The sequence below is a fragment of the Pipistrellus kuhlii genome, unplaced genomic scaffold (genome assembly GCF_014108245.1).
Source record: "Pipistrellus kuhlii isolate mPipKuh1 unplaced genomic scaffold, mPipKuh1.p scaffold_m20_p_9, whole genome shotgun sequence".
In the NCBI taxonomy this organism is placed as follows: Eukaryota; Metazoa; Chordata; class Mammalia; order Chiroptera; family Vespertilionidae; genus Pipistrellus; species Pipistrellus kuhlii.
Window position 1 is genome coordinate 58,814,700 of NW_023425595.1, and position 25,294 is coordinate 58,839,993.

Sequence of the window (25,294 nt, forward strand, 5' to 3'; positions counted from 1 at the left end):
GTTCCTTCTTTTTTTTAATATATATATTTTATTGATTTTTTTTACAGAAAGGAAGGGAGAGAGATAGAGAGTTACAAAGATTAATAAGAGAGAATCATTGATCAGCTGCCTCTTGCACACCCCCTGATATGCCCGCAACCAAGGTACATGCCCTTGACCGGAATCAAACCTGGGACCCTTGAGTCCACAGGCCAATGCTCTATCAACTGAGCTAAACCAGTTAGGGCAGTTCCTTCTTTTTTATAGTGGTATAGTATTCCATTGTGTAGATGTACCAGTTTTTTAATCTACTCACCTACTGATGGGCACTTAGGTTGTTTCCACATATTACCTAATGTAAATTGTGCTGCTATGAACATAGAGATGTATATATCCTTTCTGATTGGTATTTCTGATTTCTTGGGATATAGTACTAGAAGTGGAATTACTGGGTCAAATGAGAGTTCCATTTTTAACTTTTGGAGGAAACTCCATACTGTCTTCCACCGAGGCTGCACCAGTCTGCATTCCCACCAGCAGTGCACGAGGGTTCCTTTTTCTCCACTTCCTCACTAGCACTTATAGTTTATTGATTTATTGATGATAGCCATTCTGACAGATATGAGATGATGTCTCATTGTTGAAGTGTTTTTAATATTGTCTCTTAATCTTATCAACCTAACTTGTAATAACATTTACACTTTTAATTTTTCTGACAACTTCTACTGTTCCAGTTTGGTGCTACTTATTTTAATCAACAATGCCAGGGTTTATGCATGAATCTCTAATCAGTACTTTCACAGAATTCAGAGGTGTCATACTTTTCTAATGACTTTTATAAAGGCAGCAATAGTTTTTCCTGTTCTTACTTTTGCCTCATGTTTCATTTTTTAAATGCCTAAAAACCACATTTTTTTACTGAAGATAGGTCATTGAAAAAAGTTAATTCCCACACTCGGCATACCTGATTGAAATGCCAGCATCACTGTATAAACGAGAAACAGCAAGCAATAGTTGATAAAGCTCTGAAGCATGGGAGTGTTCACTTTGTATTTTTCTGCCAAATACTGGCTGGTAATGGCTGTTCCACATATACACAAGGACAATATCTGACCCAGGGCAATTGTTTTCAAAATATTCCTAGAAAACAAAGAAGGAAATCTGAATAACGTGCAAGTAAGTTATACCTCTGACACAAACACAAACATGCACAACACACACATACAACATACACTTGAGTGCTCAACGAAAAGTGAAATGCCAGTTATTCCTGTTTTGTCATTATTCCATTTTATTGCTTACTTCTTATGTCCAAAAATTAAAGTGTTGGATTATTTTTTCTCATCACCATTTATCCCCTCTATGCCCTTTTCTATCTCTACCGACTCCTCTCCCCCACCGCACTGTTGTCCATGGCCATGAATAAGTGTTACATTTTGAGATTTTATTCTCTTTTACATTTGATCACAAAAATACGTATTTCTCCATTTTACTGTCCACCCATTTAGAAATCATTTTGACTACTTAGCTATGTGATACACTATTTGAAGTGGGTTTGTATGATTTTTAAAAACTCAGTTTTAACTTGTTTTAAGGCCTTTCTGTTTATTAAATGTTTAGCATGGTCTCGTCCTTTCCTTCTCCTCGTCTTGATTTCTTCAACTAGAAGTAGAGGTTTTCAATGCTACCTACATGTTAGAATCACAGCGCCTTTTTTGTTTGTTTTTTATCTTATTGTTGAAAGTATTGCATAGGTCCTCCTTTTTCCCCCTCACCCCTCCACCCCACTACTCAGGAGGAGGAGATCCCTAGGGACAACAACACGAGGAAACACAGATTCACTGGGCAGGCCTTAGAGGCCACCTGTCTCAAGACTCACATTGTCCCCCACCCTTCCAACAAGGTCCCAGGCACCTCAATTTCTACTGCTCTCAAATGGAACTCACTACTCGACCCTTGCCCCAAACCTGTTTCTCATCCTGTCTTCCTGTCCTGCTCAGTAGCCTCACAGCCATCCATGTAGTCTAGAAACCCAGACATCATGTCAGCACCTCCTCCCGAGAGCTAACGGGTGTGCTGGGCTGTGTGGAGTCTTTCATGTTATGCTCTACTTCCCGTTCACGCTGACATGGCTTTCAGCCAGGTCTCACTTTAGCCAGGACCATTGTATTGGTTTTCTAACTGCTTCTCTGCCTTGTTCCCTTCTCATCAATCCTTCTTTTCCTAATCACCAGAGTCACTGTCATAAATCCCTCTGGGTTTGTTTTTGCAAACTGGTGCAAATGGGTCACTGATGTGCAAGGTAAAGAGTTGTCAGGACTCAGGATGGCCTGCTGGGGACTACCAGAGGCATCCATCTTCTGCAAGCAGTGTACTCAGAGTACCTACAATTATGACTTTCTATTTGTGCCACGAAGCCTAAAGGGACTGTTTGCTTTGAAGATACATCAAAGAGTGGAATTGTTAGTCTCAGGGCATAAGCATCTTCAAATTTCCTTATTTTGCTAGATAGCTCTTCAAAAGTTATATTCCTTCATGTTGTTTGCTCTTTGATCTCAAAAAGAAGGAGCTGAAAAGCCCCTCCCTTCCCCGGGGAGGAACAATAGCAGGAACTGGCCAGGGGCAGACATTTTATTAGGCTAGAGAAGCACATTTTATGCCCAGGTGAGCAACGGGTTAAGACCATGGTCCCACAGAGGCAGTAGTGTTCTCAGAGATGCTCTACCTATCCCTGGCAGGTCCTCTGTGCTCACTTCCTCCTGAACAAGGCCCTGGTTCTGGATTTTAGGCTGCCCTATCCTAGATAAAAGAAATTATCCACATGGTCTTGTGGGGCCAAAGCCAAGAGTGGAAAAGTACATTTTAGGAGACAAGTGTCATGGTCCCCAGTCACATACTTCCCCCAAGAAATCTGTGGTGAAGGGAACTTGGCCAAGGACATGGTTCCAGTTTTCCTGTATTTCATGGTTCAGTTGGCATCATCAGAGCACACATTCCCAACCTAATTCTCATCACCACCCTGAGGACAGTAGTCTTCCTCCACTCCTATTACCGAGGGGAGCGTGAAGCTCAGAGTGGCTCGAAACTCACCCACAGTCCCACTGATAGGAAAAGGCAGAGGAAGTCAGGGCCCTTCGTTGTTAAAGGACTAGATAAAGGAGTTCAAATTTATTCCGAGAATCAGATCTAGGGAAACTTCTCCTCTCCTGAAAGAAAGTACCAGGACTGCAGAACTTCGGTGCTGTGGCCCATTTTTTTTAGGTGAGGATACTGTGGCCCAGAAGAGGGAAGCGTTTTGCCTAAGATCACACAGGAGCAGAGCTCATGCCCAAATTTTCTGATCATTAAGCATCTGCTGCCCCCACTACAGCTCATGGTCTTAGGATAAGTGAGGTCATATCCTTAGAGTTGACATCTTCTTACCTTCTGTATCACTTTCTCCTTCCCCCATTACCCTTCTTATATTATATTCAATACAGAGCTTATATTAGAAAACCCTTGCATCGCTCCTCGCTTTTGGGAAAGGAGTCTGGGCTGATTTCTCTCTCACCAGTTTTACACTGCTTCCGGGGACATCAAGGGATGAGTTGGCTGTCCAAAGTACAGGTCGTTGAAAAGCCTATCAAGAATCAAACTTAGACCGTTATTCATATCCCATAATGGACGTGGAAACCATTATAAATTTGAAATAAGTGAGAATAATAAGTGTGTCCTGTTCACAAATGGACAAAATTCCTCCAGCAAGCTCATATTTGCATTCTAAAACAGCCCAATTAAGCAAGCTGTCCTCCAACTATAAAGTATAGCCAACTATAAAGCATAGCCAAAGAGAGTCACAAATTGAGTGTGGCGATTTAAGGTTACAGAATGCACTTCTCTTGGCTCCAAATCATAATGACCTCATCCATAATGGAAGAGCAGGAGCAAGAGGGAGGGGGAAGGCAGACAGAAGGGGTGGAGGGGGTGGAGGCCGAACAAAAGGAGAAAGAAGAGAAAAACACTCTGGTAGAGAGAGATACCAAAGGCCTCAAAACAACTTTTATTACTTATAGCTTCACCTTTAAGCATTACACCACAAGGTCCCATTCATATGAACTGGGAACTGAATCCAGGGGCTCTTTATACCTTAACAAAACCAGTCCCTCTCTAAAGGAAGCTGCCAGTAACAATGTGCACCTAACCATGGGATATATCCTGTCACAGGGCTTCAAACGAACCTCCACTGACGTGAACTTCAAAGGCAGGATATGGTCCGACTCCAGGACATGTTTCCCAAGGCGACTTCACACTGGGGGAGACGGGCCAGCAGAAAGCAGAGCAAACAAGAGCTATGGATCATTGGGGGCAGAGGTAGGCACACAAGGTAGAAGGTAACCTGAGTAAGGTCCCTTCTGACCACATTACTATTTGGAGATATTGTATGAATTTAAAGATTGAAAAAAAGAAAAAAATGAAGGCATTTTATTTTCCCTCTGCCTTTCTTACAGAAAACCTAAAGACCCCTGATCACAGGCCAGAAATGTGAAAACAATTTCCAGATAGATTCAGCAATGAAGGAAGGCTGTAACACGGGTTTCTGCCTCATTCAAACACATCGTTTTACATAAAATGATGGGATTGATGCATTTCATTAGCTCTTGTTCATTTGCAATGTCAGGTTAGACCAGGAGCCCTTCAGCTGGGTGTGCATTAAATCATCATTGAAGGCTTAAAAAGAAAAACTGATGCCATTAAGACTAGCCCAAACCAACTGAATCAGGTCCTCAGGAAATGAGGGACTGGTTTTGTTAAGGTATAAAGAGCCCCTGGATTCAGTTCCCAGTTCATATGAATGGCACCTTGTGGTGGAATATTTTAAAAAATATATTTTATTGATTTTTCACAGAGAGGAAGGGAGAGGGATAGAGTTAGAAACATCAATGAGAGAGAATCGACAATCAGCTGCCTCTTGCACACACCCACACTGGGGATGTGCCCGCAACCAAGATACATACCCTTGACTGGAATCGAACCTGGGACTTCTCAATCCACAGGCCAACGCTCTAAACCACATGTGTCAAACACAAGGCCCGCGGGCCAAATCCGTCCCGCCAGGCCTTGCAATGTGGCCCGCACCGCGCTGTCATCACTGCACTCCGCTGCGTTTCCATCACAATGACAGTTTATGACTGTTCAGTAAACCATTCGGCCCGCGATTTAGGCTGGATTTTAGATTTTGGCCCCTTCTCTGATTGAGTTCGACACCCCTACTCTAAACATTGAGCCAAACCAGTCAGGGCTATCAGCCTATTTTTAAAAGCCCTTTCAACGAGTCTACTAGGCAATAGGATGGCAAACCACTGAATTATTCTCTCCCTTTTATTTGAAGAAAGAGTTCCAAGTGACTGATAAAATGCATTGTTTGAATGCAAATCATATTATTTTTCTTCACGTTATGTCTCCATAAATCTGTGCTGCTAGATTGCACCTTGTCCGCTAGAGGCAGGATCGATAGTAGACTTCCACAGAGCATAGCTTCTTTGGGGAGATTTTTAAATGCATTACATCTGCCACCTGTAAACACTGGGAACAGAATAACTTCCAGCAGTTCTATAAAAATCCTAGTACAAGTCTGAAAATAAATATTCATTTAGAGAAAAATCCTCATATTTAGCACATAGATTACCTAGTGTCTATTACTGGAGTATTTTAAATCATATTAGAAGCAAGCTGGAAACCTCGAAAGCAAATGGTATCTTTTCTTCACGTAGTGAGTAGCAGCCTGGCTGACCTTTATATTCTTTCCATATCTACATTTCTGTGGTTCAAAAATTTAGCCAGCAGTGTACCGCCTAATTCTAACGGCTGGCAGTTTTGAAGAACGCACATTCTGATGTATTGGGACATTTTCAAAACTCAAAGTGACCAAGAAAGCCAAATTTCAAACTGTAGGAAATGTAGTTATGTGTAAATATTACCTTAAAAGGAAGGCGTCTAAGGAAAGAAAATTTGTGTTTACTTTTTTCCCACTGCATTATATCTTATGCACAGTAGGTGCTCAGTAAATGTTTATTGAATTAATGAATAAGCGCTGCAGTTAATTATTGAGATGACATAATATTAAAATGCAAGATAGGGGACCCTTAGCGAGGACACCGTAAGACGTGAACTCAAGGCATTTAGAGCAAAACGAATATGAGCTTGGGAGTTAGATAAAAATGAGGGTCTAAATTTAAGTTGGAAGCATGAGAGAGAAAAGAAACAGGTGCAGGCAAGTGAAAACAGGGGTTTGAGTTACTTCTGTTTTGTTTTGTAAAAGGCGGGTGGAGATTGCACCCCAGAGGTAGCCTTTGGGAAAGAAGTGTTCCTTCCAAACACAGTGGAAAGTGCATTAAACTTTGAACCAGAGTAACTTCATCTCTTATTAATGTTAGGAAGTTGAATACATTAGTTAACTCCTCAAAAACTCTGTTTTGTTTTGTTTTGTTTTGTTTTGTTTTAATGGGCTTAAGCTTATTGATGTAAGCTATGTAAAATATCTACCACCTTAAGCACCCAACGAATCTTCCCTCCCTTCCATTTCACCCCGCCTTTTGGGAAGACCAGAGCTGTCCAATGGAACCTGCAGCGATGGTGGGAATGCTCAATATGGGCACTAACACAGTAGCTTCTAGTTATGTAGCAAATAAGCACTGAAATAGGGCTAATAGGAATAAAAAATGTTAATTTTTAGTGTTTTCAATTTAAAGTAAAATAGTGGGCCCGACTGGCGTGGCATGTACCTTGGTTGTGGGCACATCCCCAGTAGGGAGTGTGCAGGAGGAAGCTGATGGATGTTTCTCTCTCATTGAAGTTTCTAATTCTTTATCCCTCTCCCTTCCTCTCTGTAAAAAAGCAATTACATATATATATATAAAAAGCAATTGCATATATATATAAAGGCTAAGTTAAAAAATAAACTATAATTCTGAGCATTCATGAAAGAATGAACTCATAATACATTTTATATACTTTTAAGTACATTTCCTATCTGTTCACTGCAAAGCCCCAAAACCATGACCTATCAATACTCATGAACAATCCTGTGCCTAGAAAGTAGCAACTAAATAATACTTCCTACTGAAAAGAACGAGGTCTCCTTAGAGAGTGATTGCAGAACTGGGCAAGGAAAGCACAAAATAAGCCTGGAACACCTGTCACACCTAGTGTCACACCAAAGAGCAGTGAAGTCGTAACAAAAAGACATCCTGACATGAATAAGAACAATTGCAATGGATTGAAATACCTCCACTGTGGTTAAATCCATGAGTTAATCGCAATACTTAATATTAAAAAAATAAAATTTAAAAAAACCTCATTGGTCATCTTTGGAGGATGTCAGAGAACCAACAGATTGTTTTTGAAAACTGGCAAATAAAGAGGGGGGGGGGGACAAACATTTATTCTGCCCTTCCTACTCAAATTACATTATAGGGTAATGAGTTCATGGGCGTAATGAGTTAATGACAGGGAGTTTATCGTTATAGAAGTAATGTGGATAATAAATAAAAATAAAATGACAGAAATAGAATATCATTTTATAACCCCTCATAAAATAATAAATCTAGGCAATAAACCTCAGTAGCTTTTCATGTAACAAAAAGAGAGACAAGCAAACCCTAGTACCTTGTGATGGCAGTACACAATATTTATGCAAAAGAGGATCATGGGATTTTTAACAGGTGTTCATGGACTAGGTCGATGAAAATATTCTGGGGAATCTATGAACTTGGATGGGGGAAGCAACATATCTTGATTTTCAGAAGCAATTAACTAGAATGTAATATTCCCTTCAATTATAAATGGAAGCAACAAACTACAAGTACTAGCAGTACCCTTGAGTTTGCTGCCAAAGAACTCACATTTTCCCCTCATATAATCGCTGTTGTTGAAATTTCAAAACATCATTTACACCCATCACTACTCCAAAATCATGGTAGTTAAAGACCCATTGTGAGATCTTGTTTAAGTGTGTGTGTGTTTTAGAAAAGAAATACATATATTAACATATCACAAAGAGTTTCCAATAGTTTTAATAAATGGATGCAATTGATTTCCATTTTAAGCCTCTGTGTCTTATTTTATGCATTTAGACACATTATTCTGAGAAAGAAATACTGAAAACCCACCAGAAAGATACAATCAGCAAAACCCAGAATGTGGAAAAGTTTACATAACAAATGAACTATTTCTTCAAAAATAAATTCCAAGAATACGGGGCAGCCTATAGGAAAAATGAGATCTAGATATAACAAACTTCAAATGCCTGGGCCTCATGTGCATTTTGATTTTGTCAATGAAAGAAAATCCAAACCTATAGAAAAAAACCAACTTTATAAGAGTTTATTTGCACCAATAACTGAGGTCATGCCCAGAAGCAAGATCTGAACGGAATGAGAAAATGTTCCTGAGAATGGCAATATGGCAGTTACTTACTTTTACACATTTAGACTCAAAGGAGAGAAGCTAAGTTACATGAAATCCACTGGTGGTAGATTTAAGAGATGGGAGAAAGCAAAGCGGGGAGAACTCTAACATTGGATAAAAAGTAAAGTGGAAAGATACAAACTTATTTTACATTGGTGAGCAAAGAACAGTTAACATTTAACATTTACAGTAAATAGAGATGATATGCCGAAACTGGTTTGGCTCAGTGGATAAAGCGTCAGCCTGCAGACTGAAAGGTCCCAGGTTCGATTCCTGTCAAGGGCATGTACCTTGGTTGCGGGCACATCCCATTAGGGGGTGTGCAGGAGGCAGCTGATCCATGTTTCTATCTCACTATCTCTCTCTCTCTTCCTCTCTGTAAAGAATCAATAAAATATATTTTAAAAAATAAGATATATATTTTTAAAAATAGAAATGCTATTCAGGCAACAAGATAACGAGAAGCTTCAAACTAAGGAAGCTATAGGCCTGGGATGTGACTACCCACCAAGGCCTACCCAATTTACAACTTACGATCAGATCATCCTGTGAGTGACTTTCAGTCACTGACTTTGTCAGGCCTGCCCTCTAGCCCCTTGAGCTTGTCAGGTCTGCTATGTGGCCCCTTTTTGTTTTTTATTCATTTATTTTTCTGTAATCCTCACCGGAGGATATTTTTTTCCATTGGTTGTTAGAATGAAAGGGAGGGAGGAGGGAGAGAGAGAAAGAGGGAGGAAGAGAGAGAGAGAGAGAGAGAGAGAGAGAGAGAGAGAGAGAGTGGAAGAGAGAGAGAGAGATTAGCATGAGAGACACATCAATTGGTTGCCTCCTGCACAAGCCCAAACTATGTTCACAAACTGAATAAACTACTTAGAAAATTATGTGACAATTGGAGAAATTTGAACATGGACTAGATATATATGATATTGAGGAATTATTGTTCATATTTTGGTGGAATAATAGTACTTGGTTATTTTTAAGTCCTTATCTTTTAGAGATGAATACTGAAAGTTATTTGTGAAAGTATATGATGCCTTAGATTGACTTTAAGATAATCCAGAAGGGGTGAAGTGGAAAGGTATAAATGAAATAAAATGAGCTGATAATTATTGAAACTGGGTGACACTACATCCAATAGGTAATAGTCGCCAATTTTACTTGAACATTCCCATAATTAAAAGTTGGTTTTGAAGTGGGGGAAAAACAAAAACAGAAATCCTACATTTACCCATGATAAGACTGTAAAGACAGACCAAAGCATCACCTATATATGCCTCCAGCTATAATTATACCAATCAAGTGTATTAACACACTTTCTCTTGCTAATCAGAAGCTTCAGTTTAGAGACAGAAAATAAGTTATTACTTAACAACTGCAACTTAAAGGAGTTTCAAATTTTTTTCAAGATATATAATTCTGGCAGAAAACTAATTAAAGGGGTTCATAATGGAATAAAACCCTGAGTGTTACTGACCTAGTAAAAATGTCTCACGCTGTATTCTATGTGACATATGTTTAAGGCGCTCCAGGTAGGTTGTAGGCTCCTAAAAGGCAGAATCAATGTAAATTTTCATCTTTGTTTATCTAGCTGAATTGCTGCAAAAGTAAAAAAATGCCTCCAGGGCCCTAACTGGTTTGGCTCAGTGGATAGAGAGTTGGCCTGCAAACTGAAAGGTCCCAAGTTCGATTCCAGGTAAGGGCACATTCCCTGTAGGAGGTATGTAGGAGTTGTGCAGGAGGCAGCATTCAACTTCAAAATGAAAATGCAAAATAAGTTGCCATGCATATTGAAACAGGACTGGGTGATAGGGGTCTGGTCTGCTGGGCAATGTAGATTTTAGATAAAGGAAGCCTGCCCAGTTCTCCAGCCTGTACAGCAGCAAGCGGCAGGGATCCATTAACAACTCAGTCTTACCTGCACCAACTCAGTCTGAACTGCTTGGAAGGCAGCTACCAGGCATATGGGGGTGTCCTGAAGGAGGTGGGAACATGTCACTTCTTTGTCCTTGCTCTAGCTTCACCAAGCAGCTTCAGATTTTGTATTGCCTAAGTAGATGTTTCGCTTGGAATGGCCTTTGTAGTCATTCACCACTCTAAGACTTCTACCTAGAGATCAGAATTTTTGGGATTTCTCCTTCCCTGCTTAGTGGAAATAGTGCAAACTGGCAGGCAACTTCAGCAACCCACAGTGAGCCTTATTACCATCATCTTAATGGTGCCCAGTTTAAGGGTACCATCTTAATGATAACTAGTCAGCAAATATTTTTTAGTGTCTAGTCGATTCCTGAAACTGTCCGGCTCTGTGAATACAGGGAAACAGAGCCCCTGCTCTCATGGAATTCACAGCACAGAAGTGAAGAAAAACAGTAAAAAAACAATTAGGATGGGGCCAAACCTAAGCTGAGATTTCATGGAAGGCTTTACTCATGAGGTGATACTGCATCTGAGACTTGAAGAACAGAGACAAGTTTCTCAGGTTAAGAGAAAGGGAACAGGAATGCCTGTCCCAGCGGGGGACCAGTGTTGTGAATTCTCCAGCATGGCTGAGCTTGAACAGGCAAGGTCTTCTAAGGAATCGGTGGCTACCAAATCTCGTCCAACCTGTGCTACAACTGGAAAAGAGTCCGGCGGTCACTGGCTGATTATTTCAAACACTGGCCACGGGTAAAAGGTTGTGGGTTGGGTGAGGTGAGAAAAGATTTCCTTGGCATTTTATGAATTCTTGCTTACATTTTTATCAGTATCCAGGTGGTCTCTGTGCTCCAAAGCTATTTTTTTTTTATTGGAGCCATTTTTAGATTGTATCACTAATGTAGTAGGCAGAAGAATGGTTCTCCAAAAATGTCCATGTCCTAGTCTGCTAGAACTTTACCTGGTGTGATATTGTGATCTAATAAGATACACACACACACACACACACACACACACACACACACACATTGGTCTTTTTGACTCCTGAATGATCAGAAGTACAAGATGACAACCTGGGACTTGAAACTGGTGTCTAAAAGGCGGTTGGGGGAGTAGGAGGGTAATCTGTGGGACTGAGCCCTCACCCTGTAGGGGCTGTGCTAACTCCTTTGAAGGACTCATGTTTAGATTAGTGTCATTAGTGTCATAAGTGAATCATAAAATATCCAGTTAGTGTCTGGAGAGCTGAAGAATTGGTTGATGTGAGGAAAAAGAAAAAACCCACACATTTGTTATCAGAAGTATTGAGTATAGGAGAACTGCTTTTTCCTTTTTCATGGCAAAAGGGGCTTTGCCGATGCGATTATGGTTCAGTATGTTGAGATGGGGAGATTATCCTGGATTATCCAGGTAAACCCAATCCAAACACGAGTCCTTAAAAGGAGAACCGTTCCAAACTGCTGTCAGAGGAAGATGTGACACAGAAAAAGAGAGAGGTTACAGGCTTTGAAGGTGGAGGAAGGGACCATGAGCCAAGAAGTGCAGGTAGACACTGGAAACTGGATAAGCAGGAAATCCCATCCACCCACAGTCTCCAGAAAAGAACACCACCCTGCTGACAACTTCATTTTAGCCCAGTGAGATCTTGTCAGATCTCTGCCCTACAGAACTGTAAAATAATAAGCCGGAGTTGTTTTAAATTTCTACACTTTCATCAATTTGTTATGACAGCAATAGAAACTAATAAACTAATTATGCTGATGATACTTTAAAGCAATACTTGAATCATAAAGCTATAACTATTTGCATTCATCTAAATGAATTGCCTTCGTAATGAGATTATCATATCAAATGAGCAGAATATATTAAAATTACTGCAGACAAAGCTAATCAGGAGCCATTCTAAATTAAAACAATTCCTTCACTTCCCAAGGAGGAAAATAAAACCATGCATCAAGCCACAAATAAAAGAACTAATTTTAGGTAAACCAACAGAAATGAAAATTGTTTGTATTTTCTTCTTATATACGATGTCCTGCATGACTCTTAAATAGTCAAAAATATAGGGGAAACATTAATACTCGCCCCCTATACCATAAAAGAGAGGCAAGGACCAGTCACAGAACTAAGCTCTTACACATATTAATTTACTGGTTTTTCATACAACACTAAAATGTAGGTATCATTTTGTCAAAGTTCAAGACTTTTAACCAAACTCATGTGGTAAATAAATAGCGGCACTGTATTAAAATCCAAATGAAAATCTAAAGCTATTCTTTCTAAAGAAACAGAAAATTAAATAATTGTAGGAAGGAAAATAGTAAGAAAGGTAGTTAGTTCCAGGATGATGACCTCTTGATTCCTGTGGCATTTGGGTTGCAACCCTCTTTCTCCACTTTCCACATCCTGCCTGTAGTGTTTCATGTCTGTTGTATTTGCTTTACTAGATTATAAATGCAGAAACTGTGACATGGCTATTTTTGTGTCCCTTTCCTTATATACATACCATACAATATCTAGTACTGTTATTATTATTGTTATCGTTACTATACTATTCCTATTATTAGTTATTATCATTATGAATAATAAAACCTACATTTATTTCATAGTCTTAATCTATTCAATCCTCCCAACCATTCTATGATGTAGGTACTATGATTATTGCTGTTTATAGATAAAGAAACTTGAGGCGCAGAGATGTTAGACAACTTGTCCAATATCACACAGGTAGCAAATAATAGGACTTGGAGCGCAAATCAAGAAGTGTGGTTCATACGTACACTGCTTACACCCATTAGGAACTCAAAACACCTTTCTTATTATCCTAACAAGAGTGAGGTGGTTAAATAAAAACAGCTGTGTCAGGGGCCATATTAAATGCTTATACACAGTGTGGGGCAAAAGTAGATTTATAATTGTTCACATGGAAAAGAATATAATAATGAATAAATAATGATATAAGAATTAACTTCCATATTCACAACTGTAAACCTACTTTCCCCCAAGCTGTATGTTATTTCATTTAAAACTCGCAAAAATTCTGTGAGACAGAGATTATAACGATCTGTGAGAAACCGAGTTTCAGTTGTTTGGAGAAGTTAAAGAACTTGTCTAAGGTCAGAAAATTAGTAAGTATATTTTTCCCATTCTACACATTGCCTCACTGATAACAATGTATATATAAATTATTGAGGGTTATGGTACTATGCAGGGAGATCAATTGATACAAATTATCCTGCATCTCTAAAATAGGCATTAGTTACAACAACCCAGTAGGTTATATATTCTACAGTTTAATGTTCTAATGAACGTTCTAATGAAATTAAGAGAGAGGACATAAAATCTACTTATGACATTCTCTCTGTCCTCTGATTTTTATATATATACTAGAGGCCCAGTGCATGAAATTCCTTCTGAGGGGGTGTTCCTCAGTCCAGCCTGCACCCTCTCCAATCTAGAACCCTTCAAGGGATGTCCTACTGCCTGTTTAGGCCCAATCTCACAATCCAGGACTGCTGGCTCCAAACCGCTCACCTGCCTGCCAGCCTGATCACCCCCTAACCACTCTCCTGCCAGCCTGACCAATACCTAACTGCTTCCCTGCTAGCCCTATTGCTCCTAACTGCCCTCCCCTGCAGGCCTGGTTGCCCCCAACTGCCCTCCCCTGCTGGCCTGGTAACTCCTAACTGACCTCCCTTGCCAGCCTGGTCCCTCCCAACTGCCTTCCTCTGCTGGCCATCTTGTGGCAGCCATCTTGTGTCCACATGGGGGAAGCCATCTTGTGTGTTGGAATGACAATCAATGTGCATATTATTCTTTTATTAGATAGGATTACTAATAACAAACTACAACATTCGCTAATGACTGGTTACTATAATCAGGTTGCATTCATTTCCCATACTCATCTTACACACAGGGGCACCATTTCTCTCCACTAAAACTACCAGCGAATATTTTAGCAGCCAATTGCCACATCATTAGACTTGGACTGACCTATTTGGTTTGTGCAACAGTAAATACTTCACTTTTGGAGAACAAGAAAAATAGGTTTATATGCCTTACACTTATTTGTGCATTCTGGTAAGTTAATGTTCAAGAAAAAATATTAATTTTTATTAAAATGTTCTATTATTTTATGTTAGTGATGACTCATTTATTTCACCCCTTTGTATTCAGTATGTCTCTGTGGAAATAAACCTCTGTTTCTAGGAAAATTGAAGTTTTTGGGTTTTTTTGCGGCCCACACTTAGACCTTGTTTAATTGGCCCATGTTGGCCTTTGAGTTTGACATGCTGCGGAAAATTATTGTAAAGATTACATAAGTCAGTCCACCCTGTATAAATACCTCTAGGTACACTAAGTAAGCTGTACTCAAGAAAGATCGGCTTATTATCATATTTATCTCTGGCTTGACACCAGAGATAGTGAAAAGCTTAGGAAATGTTCTTCTAACCACTTCTGGGCAAGCTTCTCCCAGTTCTGCTTTTAGGAAACTCTAAATCACAGCAAAACACTAGCCTCCAGCCCTCGGTAAGGATTTGATCCTTAAACGCTCTGGTTTATGAGGAATGATTAGAAAGACGTTCGGGACTTACCTGTGGTTTTTCATGGAATCTATCTCCCTCGTTAACATAAATAACCAGGTGTCTCTGGAGAGTCACTTTATCTGAGGACTCATTAACATGGACTCCTGTAACCATCCATAAAAAAAAGTCCCCACACCTGTGGACATAGTTCATTTGAATATTTATACAGGGGCTTCTTATATTTTCAGAATAGCAATTCTAAGGTACTGGGTTAGTTGGTGTTTACAGTGTTAACAGGTTAAAAGTCATAATTTAGAAAGAATACAGGCTTCCAGATATACGCTTAGTAAAGGAAAACATCATAACTAAAAACCGTCAGAAAAAATAATTCACTTCAATGCCCCCTAAAGCATATTACTGCCACTCCGCAGAATAAATTTCATAATGATGAAACTGAATCGTGAAGAAAAGATGATATGTTGTTTATTAAGAGGCAAGTAGTCCCATATATTTGTTTTAAATGCACCATGAAGACTTTTAAATAATGTTTTTTTTTCTTTTTTTCTTGGTAAAATCTCCAGGATTAGTTGCAAATGAACCCACTAAATAAGTCCATAGGTTGCCCTACACTATAAAGTTGTTTGATGTAAACCAATTAAATGTTGGAGAACTGCTACCCAAAATTATGAATAAATGAATTAATGCCAGTATAACACTCCTCCCTACCCTCCATCCCCCAACCTCTCCCCTCTGCACTGTGACAATTCAAAATCTCTCCAGACATTCAGATGTCTCTTTAGGGGACAGAAGCCACCCCTGGTTGAGAACCACTGATCTGGCCTATTGTGTCTAACTGACTGCCGCAGACAATTCTGTGCTTCCATGATATTCCAGTGATGGACACCCAGGAGGTTTCCAGCTCCCAGCCTCCACGGACAACACTGGGGTGAGCATTCTCATCGCCGTCCCCTCAAGTACCGGGAAGAACCAATGCTGAGGCCTGGTTCTGAGTCCCTCTAGGTGACTGTAAGTGGAAGGGAGGGGCGAACCCTCGGATGGAGGATCCCTGGGTGCCACAGGACCCCTGTCGATTGCTGTTGTCCAGCGCCTCTTCCTCGGGCTATTCTGTGGCCATGGGTTTGCCCTCAGCTGCTCTGGAAGAGGAAAGCGGAGGCATTCGCTCTAGGTTTTAGCTCATGAGCCCTAGGAGCTTGGATTCCTGGCTGGACAGAGATGAACCTTTTTGTTAGGTCTCAGAGCGGCAAGGAGTTGTTAAAGGGATGCTGGAAACCAAGTCAGTTTCACTGAAAAAGAGATGTTGACTTGAAGCCAGGAAGGCTGGTCAACAACTTTAATTGCTCTAACCTTTAGTTGAGATTTTGTTAGCTGAAGTAGAATCTACCTTGTCCATGAAAGTTTGTTATTTCCTGCCTAAGGGCTACTATGTAAATTTCTGTTTATGTTGCTTAAGATGTCTTCCCCAAAGCCTCAATAAAAGGGGATGGCAGGGCCAGAGCAGGAGTAGTTCTCCCACTAGAGTTGGACTACCGCCTGGCCCCCCAAATCGCCAAATTGAATTTCTTCAAGTCTCTTTTCATTTGTGTGCGGCCCTTCTCCAGAACCTGAACCCTGAATTGGACTCTTTCTCCGCAGGCCGTGAAAGAGAGTCCTATAAAGGGACAGCCGGTAACTGTCCCCATGGAATACAGCGGAGAGGTAAGGGCGGACTTTAAACACTTTTTTCCTATGTGCCCTGGCTGTTCTCTGCCCCAGACTATAGTCCTCTCCCCTCTACCAACCAAATCAGCTCTAGACAGCCTTTGGGTTATTCCTGCTTTTCTCTGCTCCTTTCTTTCTTTCTTTTCTTTAAAATATATTTTATTGATTTTTTACAGAGAGGGATAGAGAGTTAGAAACATCAATGAGAGAGAATCATCAATCAGCTGCCTCTTGCCCAGGCCCTACTGGGAATGTGCCCACAACCAAGGTACATGCCCTTAACCGGAATCAAACCTGGGATCTTTCAGTCTGCAGGCCGATGCTCTATCCACTGAGCCAAAGCGGTTTCGGCTCTCTGCTCCTTTCTTATCGCTGATTTGGAAGAAAATTAGATGGCTGCCAGTGCTTATTCATTCCCCATCTCTACAACACTTCCAGAATTTTCTGGGGTTCACCTGCTCCTCCAATCCCCTTCAGTTCAGGCTTTACGATCTCTCATTGGACTCTGGTCATGCCTTCTATGCGTGCCCCCAAATTATCTCACTACACAGGAACCAGCGTGATGGCAAATAAAAGCAAAGGGCTCCACAGCTGCCACCAAGTGAGAATTCTCCCTGTGGTGGGCATTCCACTCATATTTCATCAGTCCTAGACAATCGTATGAAAATAGTGTTCTCAGTCCTTTGGGCAGCAGATAGGTCACTTGCCCTCGGGCACATGGCTGGCCAGAGGCAACACTGAGATCGCTCTTTGATTCTGAAAACCAGGCCCGCTTTACTATTTCAGAAATCTCACTGCTTCTTGTTCAGGCCAAAGCATTTCCGCTCCTCCCGTCACCTCACCAGTGGTCTGCAGACTGGGGGAGTTCTTTGGGTTCTCTGGAGGTTCCTCGGGTTCGTTATGGGGGCAAGGCGGGGAGTAGTTGCTGGTGGGCTTCTGGCGGCTTTGGGCACTCCCTGGGTCTGTTACTTTGCCCATTTTATAGTTGGACTTTTATGCAATAATTTTTAAAATGGATTTTGGAGATCAGAGAGGGCCAGGCCCTTTGCTAGACAATAACAAGGAGTGCCCGTGAAGATTCACAGACAACTATTGTTCATTCCTCCTCAAGCTCATGCCCCTTTGCCCCCAAGCTCCTTGCAGCCCCTTGAGAAAGACTCTAGCACCTCCAAGCCCGGGGTGCCCTTCCTCACCTAGTCCACCTGGAAACCTCTTTTTTGTGCTTCAAAATCCTGACCACCTTCTCTGTTGAGCTCCCCAGCCTGACCTCTCTGCATTTGTTTGTACTTTCTGTATCTTGTGCTCACCTCTAAAGCACCTATCATAACTTCTTACCATAATTGGAGTATGAGTTTTTGGGAACAGGAACCAAATCCTATTCATCTCTGTAGCCCAAAGACTAATCTAGAACCTATAGCATAATATTGATAGATACTCAAAGTTTGGTGAATGAAAGAATGAAGGAATGAATGAATAAATGAATGAATAAATGAATGAAGGAACACATGTCCAGTACTGTGCCACAAAAAGAATAGGGTAAAATTTATTACCTCAAAAAGCTTACCATTTATTCAATGGGAAAGGATAAATATATCAAATAATAATTAAAGATTTTTGCTAGAAATATAAATTCGATATTCATTATAAGGAATACACATTTTTTATGTACAAATTGGAATAAGGTATTAGAATGTAAACTGTTAGATGGCACACAATGAAATAAGACTTTAGGTACTTCTAGAAACCTATATCCTCCTACTAGAGTATTTGTCATTTGAGTTCATAACACTAAATAACAAAAAGCAAAATTAAAGGTATAGTCCACTTGGAAACATAATTGTCCTTATTATAAACTAGAGGCCTGGTGTACAGAATTGTGCACCTGTGGGATCCCTCGGCCTGGCCTGCGGGGATCAGGCCGAAACCAGCTTTCTGACATCCCCCAAAGGGACCCAGATTACGAGAGGGCACAGGCCAGACAGCGGGACCCCACTGGTACACGATCAGGGCTAGGGAGGGACTGTGGAAGGGCTTCAGAGCATGTCTGACCTGTCTGACCCAGTCCTGATCGGGCCAATCGAGGCCATCTTATCAGCTTGGAACTGATTGGGGCCGATAAGGGCCAGCTGGCCGGGGAGGGACCATGGAGGTTGGCTGGCCAGGGAGAGACTGCAGAAGGACTCCAAGGCATGTCCAGCCATTCTCGCCCAATTCTGATTGGCCGGACCCCAGCAGCAAGCTAACAGGTCAGAGTGTCTGCCCCCTGGTGCGCATCATAGTGACTGGTCAAACGGTCAGACACTTAGCATATTAGGCTTTTATTATATAGGATACCTGACACATAGTAATTACTCATAAACTTTTATTGAATGAGTGATCTGAATTCTTTTGTTTGTTTGTTAATTCTCACCCGAGGATATTTTTCCCATTGATTTTTAGAGAGAGTACAAGGGAGGGAGGGAGAGGTAGGGAGAGAAAAGAAACACAACATCAATTGATTGTCTACTGCATGTAGGGGTGGGGGATTAAACCTGAAACCCAGGTGTGTGCCCTTGACTGGGAGTTGAACCCACGACCCTTCTGTGCACAGGCCAACACCCTAACCACTGAGAAACACTGGCCAGGGCAGTAATCTTTTTTTATTATTATTGATTTTGGAGAGAGAGAGAAACATCAGTATCAAACCAGCAACTTACTGGTGCATGGGACAATGCTCAACTGAGCCACACCAGCCAGGCCTGATATTCTTAATGGTAGAGAAATTTTCTGTAATGCTAGTAAGGCAGGCATATCAGTAGATGGGGTTACCTAAAATATACAACTCCCATAATGAAAACGGAACCAGCTCTAGGCCCCAAACTTTTCCCCTGTATTTAGGACCGTTTCTAAGCTACTCTTATCCCACTTTGGTATAAGAGTAGGAAAGGGTTGTGTGATCACAAACTATCCATCTAGCAGGCGTCTTCAAACTAGGGCCCTCGGGCCACATGCGGCCCGCAGAGGAGTCTGATCCGGCCCGCCAGGTTTTTTGGGCAGTGAGCGCAGCCGAGGTGTTACAGTAGGAATTAGTAGTTCATATAGTCCGGCCCTCCAGCTCTCTGAGGGACCGTGATCTGGCCCCCACTTTAAAAAGTTTGAGGACCCCTGATCTATAGCCTATCCATCTGATGATAACACATCTAACTCACCAACCCCTCTCCAACCCTCATGAGCCCCTGGCCACAGTTAGTGATTCATGCAGCTAAACTCAAAGTTGGGAGGTAAATTTTAATACTGAGAGTTTAAAATATTGAATATAAGGAGTGCTGATATCTGGTAAACTGCACTTTTCTGATTGCTGGCTAAGGCAAGGAGAAACTACAAACCAGAATCGAGTGTCTGGTTGACATAGGTAAGACTGAAACCAGTGCCCTAGCTGGTTTGGCTCAGTGGATAAAGCATCAGCCTGCAGATTGAGGGGTCTCAGGTTGAATTCCAGCCAAGGGCACATGCCTGGGTTGCAGGCTCCATCCCCAGTGGGGGCATGCAGGAGGCGGCCGATCAATTATTCTCTCTCATCATTGATGTTTCTATCTCTCTCTCCCTCTCCCTTCCTCTCTGGGGTCAATGAAATATATATTAAAAAAAAAAAAAAAAAAAAAAAAAAAGACTGAAACCCGTAGTGAACTGAACAGCTCTGCCAACCCAAGAAAGGCTCCTGCCCAAGACCCTCAGCATAAATAGGACCAACAGAGGGAAGAGGACAGGGTGTGTGTCAGAATGGGATCTCTCATCCCTTCACTCACTTCTGTGCTAAGGCTTGTGGGAAATACCGAAATGAAAAAGGACTTGATTCTGCTGTTAAGGACTTTGCCCATCAGCTATCACATAAGGAAGAAAGTAAAGACCCACAAGAGAGATACAAAAGCAGTGTGTTCAAAGGCAGAAGAAATCTCATAGTTAGGAAGCTAGTAGGTATTCCTGACTGTAAAGCATACCAGGATTTTTTAAATATTAGACCGTTAAGAGAAAAGACATTGCTAAACCTTGTTAGCAACGACAGCTGTCATACTGTGTGCCCCCACATCCAGGCTGCTGGCGCCTCCGAGGATGGATGGAGGGCTGGTGGTGTGTGGCGAGTGGCAGCAGGAGCCAGCTGTCTGCCCATGTCAGCCAGCCACGCCATGCTCACAGCATCCCCGAGCAGGTACTGTCACTGCCTCCATTTCACAAAGACAACCGGGGCAGAGGAGTTGAGCAACTTGCCCAAAGTCACCCCACTGGTAAGCGGCACAGACAGGATGTGAGTCCGGCATGAATCTGTGGCCTTCGCCAAGCCAGTGCTCTGCCTCCCAGCTGAGCGTCTGTGGTTACGTTTATCAGGACACATACAGCGGCCTGGTACCAGGTAATTTTTGGCCAACTTTCCCCTCGAAACCCATCCACTATAGATCTAGTTTTTGGAAATGGTATGACTTTCCAGGACGTCGTGTTCACGATCTTTAAAGAGAAACGCTCTTTGTACATGTGCTTCCAAAGCGAGCGCTGAAATTCTCTTCGTTAACCTGGCAGGGGAAGGTAGGGGGGAGGACAAATGCCAGTTCATGGGCGGCGCCAGGGGCAGGAGTGGTTGAGGCTTCAGTGAGGGCTGGAGCTCCCGGGCACCATGCCTTGGAGTCCATCTCATGGCCTGGGGCAGATTGCCTGTCCTTCTGTATTCCTTCTCCATCTGCACAGTGGGTCTAACAACAGTGCCTTCCTCTGAAGTCCTGGGGATGAGTCGATATGATCCACTTAAATTGCTAAGCACGGTACTGGATCCAGAGAAGGCTCAATAATCGCTGGCTTTCATTATTTAGGTCCTGGGCTGTTTCTATTTCCAGATCCAAGCCCTCCGGCAGCCACAGAAAATGCTTTCTGGGTCCCAGAGCCTCCCTCGGTCCCTCAGCACACCTCTGTGTCCCACAGTGACAGCAGACACAGGCTTCCCTGGCCCCCGCCCAGGAGGAGGAGGAGGAGGAGGAGGCCGTGTCGCCTCGCTCAGGCAGGCTAAAGACTCGGTCCGTCCGGGCGGCACCACCTCACATCACCCCGGTTTCTCACTTGGGGGCACCCCTGGCAGGGCGGGCGCCCGGCCCGTCGGACGGCTCGGCTGCAGCAGCTGTGCGCGCGCCGGCGCCGGGAGGGGAGCTCAGCCACCTGCCAAGCCGCGGGGTGGGCACCCCCCCTGCACGGCTTCCCCGGGGACTTCGCCCCTCCGGCTGGGAGGGGCCCGGGACCGACCTAGCGGTGCCAACGGGGCGAATTCCTCCTCCTTCTCTCCCCCAGCCCCCCTCCACTATCCCATACACCCCACCCCACCCCCAATCCTCTGAAATGCATTCCCGCGGTTCCTAGGAAGGGACGAGGGAGCAGCACCAAGCGCTGCACAAAGCCAGGTGAAGGAAGCGCTGCAACCCCGTGCACGTGTGGAGTCTCCCCGGAACCGGCCCCCAAGTCCCCGCCGGGCGCTCCGCCGCCACCTGCGAGCCGGTCCCGGCCCCGGCCCCGCGCCCCCGCGCCCGTCCACTCACCAGGTGAAGAGTTTGGCCCGCAGCCTGGGCAGCAGGGCAGCGACGGGGTCCGCGGGTCCCTGCGCCTGCGGCTGCGGCTGGGATGGCGGGGCGCCGGGCCCCGCCGGCGGGGCTGCCTCCATCGGGGCGCCCGCGGTGTCCGCGCCCGGAACCCCCAGATGCGCCCGGGCCCGGAAGACGGGAGGCGGCGCCTGGGAGGCCGGCGGGGCTCAGCGCGCCCGCCCGCCCGGTCCCCGCCGCCCGCGCCGGCCCCTCCCGCGGCCAATGATTAACTGTCCGCCCGGGCCCGGCGGGAGCTGTTGGCAGATCGCAGCCCGGCCCGGGGCGGCGGCGGGAAAGGGCGCTCTTTTCCACCGGGCAGCGGGGCCGCGGAGTTGGGGGACGTGGTCGGTGGAGCCACGTGTCCTCGCTTAGGAAGCCGCGGTTCAGCGACTGCCTGAACTTTGCAAACTGGAGAGACCCGGCTGGCCCCGCCCCCTGACTAATTAGGACGCATGTTTTCCACCTAGAGCAACTGAAGGCGCTTTTACTTCGGTTTATTTTTCTTAAAAAAAAAAACACAAAACATAGGTAACGTCTTGCAAGGATCCCGGAAACGTGTCTTTGTGGTGTGCCTCCTTCCTCCCCTGGGATGTGTTGGGCTGGCCTTTCTGTGATCAGTTGTCTGGGAGCTGCCAGCCCAGGGGATCGTGCCAAGTGCCAACCCTGGCGCGCGGCCAGGATGCCCGGGCCTGACCACGCCTTCCCTCCGAGGCTTCGGCGGACCCGGGGGAGCAGGAGCCGGGCCCACGCGCGTTCCTGATCCCACTGGCAGGACCTCAGGGGGCACCTGCTGCTTGGAGGAAGGGGAGCAGGAAGACAAAAGCAAGGTTCCCCCCACCGCTTCCTCCCTGGGGCCAGGCGGGAGGAGGTGGAAGTGAGAGAGGAGCCAAATAAATCTAAAGTCAAACAGGTGGACTGTTCTGCGAGGAGATTCTAAGAAAGAAAATAGATTTTGGGGGGAAAATGAAATGCAACTTTAAAAGCCCCGAGTGTAGCAGCTCCAGGAACCCCGGAGTCTAAGTGACATGATTTTATTCTGATTGTTGCAGTGAGATGGGGGGAAATGAAAATGAGGAACATGGTCACCAGAGAGAGATGACTGAGTAATATGGTATATCTGTGGTAGCCGTTAGACAGACAGGAGCACAGCGAGGACCACTGGCCAGCCGCAGAAGGTCACCAGGTACACAGCCCCCGGGGGCCTAGCAAAGGGCAGCTGTAGGGCGGGACTCGCCCCCAGGGTGACCTTTCCTCCCTAGCATATAGCTGGTCATGCGGTTTGGACCCTCTGCCTTTTTCTCCCTAGAGAGAGCATCTAGGCCTTAGTTCAGCTCCAGGCCCAGAAACAGACCAATCACCCCAAGGCTGACCTCAAGACCTGCTGCATTGGACAATGACCCCCTGCCCTGGAGCTGATGGATTGAATCAGTGGAGACCTAGACCCTGAAAGGACACACCTGGAAAGCTGCTGAATAATTTAGTAAGACCTTCCCCGGGACCTCTCCTGACTCCACCCTGAAACCTTTAGGACGAGGACCCAGTGCTCCCTCCCCCTTCCTCCTCCCACCGGGCATAGCTTTCTCACTCCCAAGCTCCAAGGCCCCTTCCTTCACTTCTCTCACTTGTTTTCTAGGCTCATTTCTTCTACAAATTACTTATTCTACCTCTGTGGTTTTATTTTATTTTACTAATACACTTGTATTGATTTCAAAGAGGAAGGGAAAGGGGGAGAGAGATAGAAGCATCAATGATGAGAGAGAATCACTGATTGGCTGCCTCCTGCACACAAGCTCCTCCCCCAACCTGGGACCCAGCTGCAATCCGGGCATATGCCCTTGACCAGACTCGAACCCTGCACCCTTCAGTCTGCAGGCAGATACTCTGTCCATTGAGCCAAACCGGCAAGGGCCTGCCTACCTCTGTGGTTTTACAAATAAATGTTATTTTATAGTGGGAGTCTTGGCTCTGAATTCTTTCCTAGCCAGAATTCACGTACCAAGGTTGCGGAGCCCAGGAGCGGTGTGATCCTATTGGTCTAACCTCTGGTGCTGGTTCACAGCCACATCGTGAAACATTATGAGGACATTTAAAGAATGGAGAAGAGCTGCGCCAGACCTTGAAAGGATTTTCTCTAGCTGTTTATGAGTGAGAAGGGTAAGATACAGGGAAGTGTTAGGAGGGGGAGAGGGAAAGGCAAGGTGTGCTCCGAGGCCCCAGGTGTAAGACAGCGGGGTCAGACCAGATGTGGGGGGACACACCTGGTTTATCCCCCCGGACCTTCCTCCCCTGGCATGTTGCCCGCCATACAGCAGACCCTTAGAGGACGTATAAATGGGACTGGAGAGCAGCCTCATACGATTCCCACACAAGCCCTTGCAGGACCATTCCCTTAAGTGCTAAGCTCTAGAGATCGCATGTAGGCCTCCGTTGTGTTTCTGCTGCGGGCCCAGAAAAGCAGCAAGGTCAGGTACCGCCGTGGTCGGCAAACTCATTAGTCAACAGAGCCAAATACCAACAGTACAACGATTGACATTTCTTTGGAGAGCCAAAGTTTTTAAACTTAAACTTCTTCTAATGCCACTTCTTCAAAATGGACTTCCCCCAGGCCGTGGTATTTTGTGGAAGAGCCACCCTCAAGGGGCCAAAGAGCCGCGTGTGGCTCGCGAGCCACTGTTTGCCGACCACGAAGGCAGGGCAACGCCATGGCTGACATCGGGACCACTTCCCATTACTAATGACCATCTGCCCTGGTCATGACCAGTCAAGAGTGAAGACCAGAACCCTGAGGGGACACACCTGGAAAGCTGATGAATGTCCTACTGAGGTAGAGACCTCCAGATAAAAGCCCTCAGCAGAAGGACCACGCCCACGAGGGCCTCTCTCCACTCTCCTCTCCCCAGGCATCTGTAACCTTCTTTCTCTCTCCTAAGCTCCACGGGTCCTTCTTTTGCCTCTGTAACTCGTTTCCCGAGCCCACACAGTCCAACTGGCTCACTTCTTCCATGGCTCACCTCTACCTCTCTTTCTAAATAAACTTTTGCTTGTAGTTGAATCTTGGCTCTTAGCCAAGGACCAAGGTTGCTGAGCCCAGGTCCGGTCTAACTCCGCCAGCAATACCTG

General features: G+C 44.3%; 1 protein-coding gene across 1 annotated transcript in view; it reads right to left on the reverse strand.

Annotated features, from left to right (window-relative positions):
- The window catches only part of SLC35F2 (solute carrier family 35 member F2), a 38,528-nt gene extending 16,127 nt beyond the window's left edge, over positions 1 to 22,401 (reverse strand). Inside the window, exons 1-2 of the mRNA XM_036427613.2 lie at positions 22,133 to 22,401; positions 944 to 1,119 (exon numbers count right to left, since the gene is read on the reverse strand). Of these exons, the coding sequence (XP_036283506.1) occupies positions 944 to 1,119; positions 22,133 to 22,254 (298 nt within the window). The 5' untranslated portion in view covers positions 22,255 to 22,401. The remainder of the gene's footprint in view (positions 1 to 943; positions 1,120 to 22,132) is intronic.
- Positions 22,402 to 25,294: the final 2,893 nt, after the last annotated feature.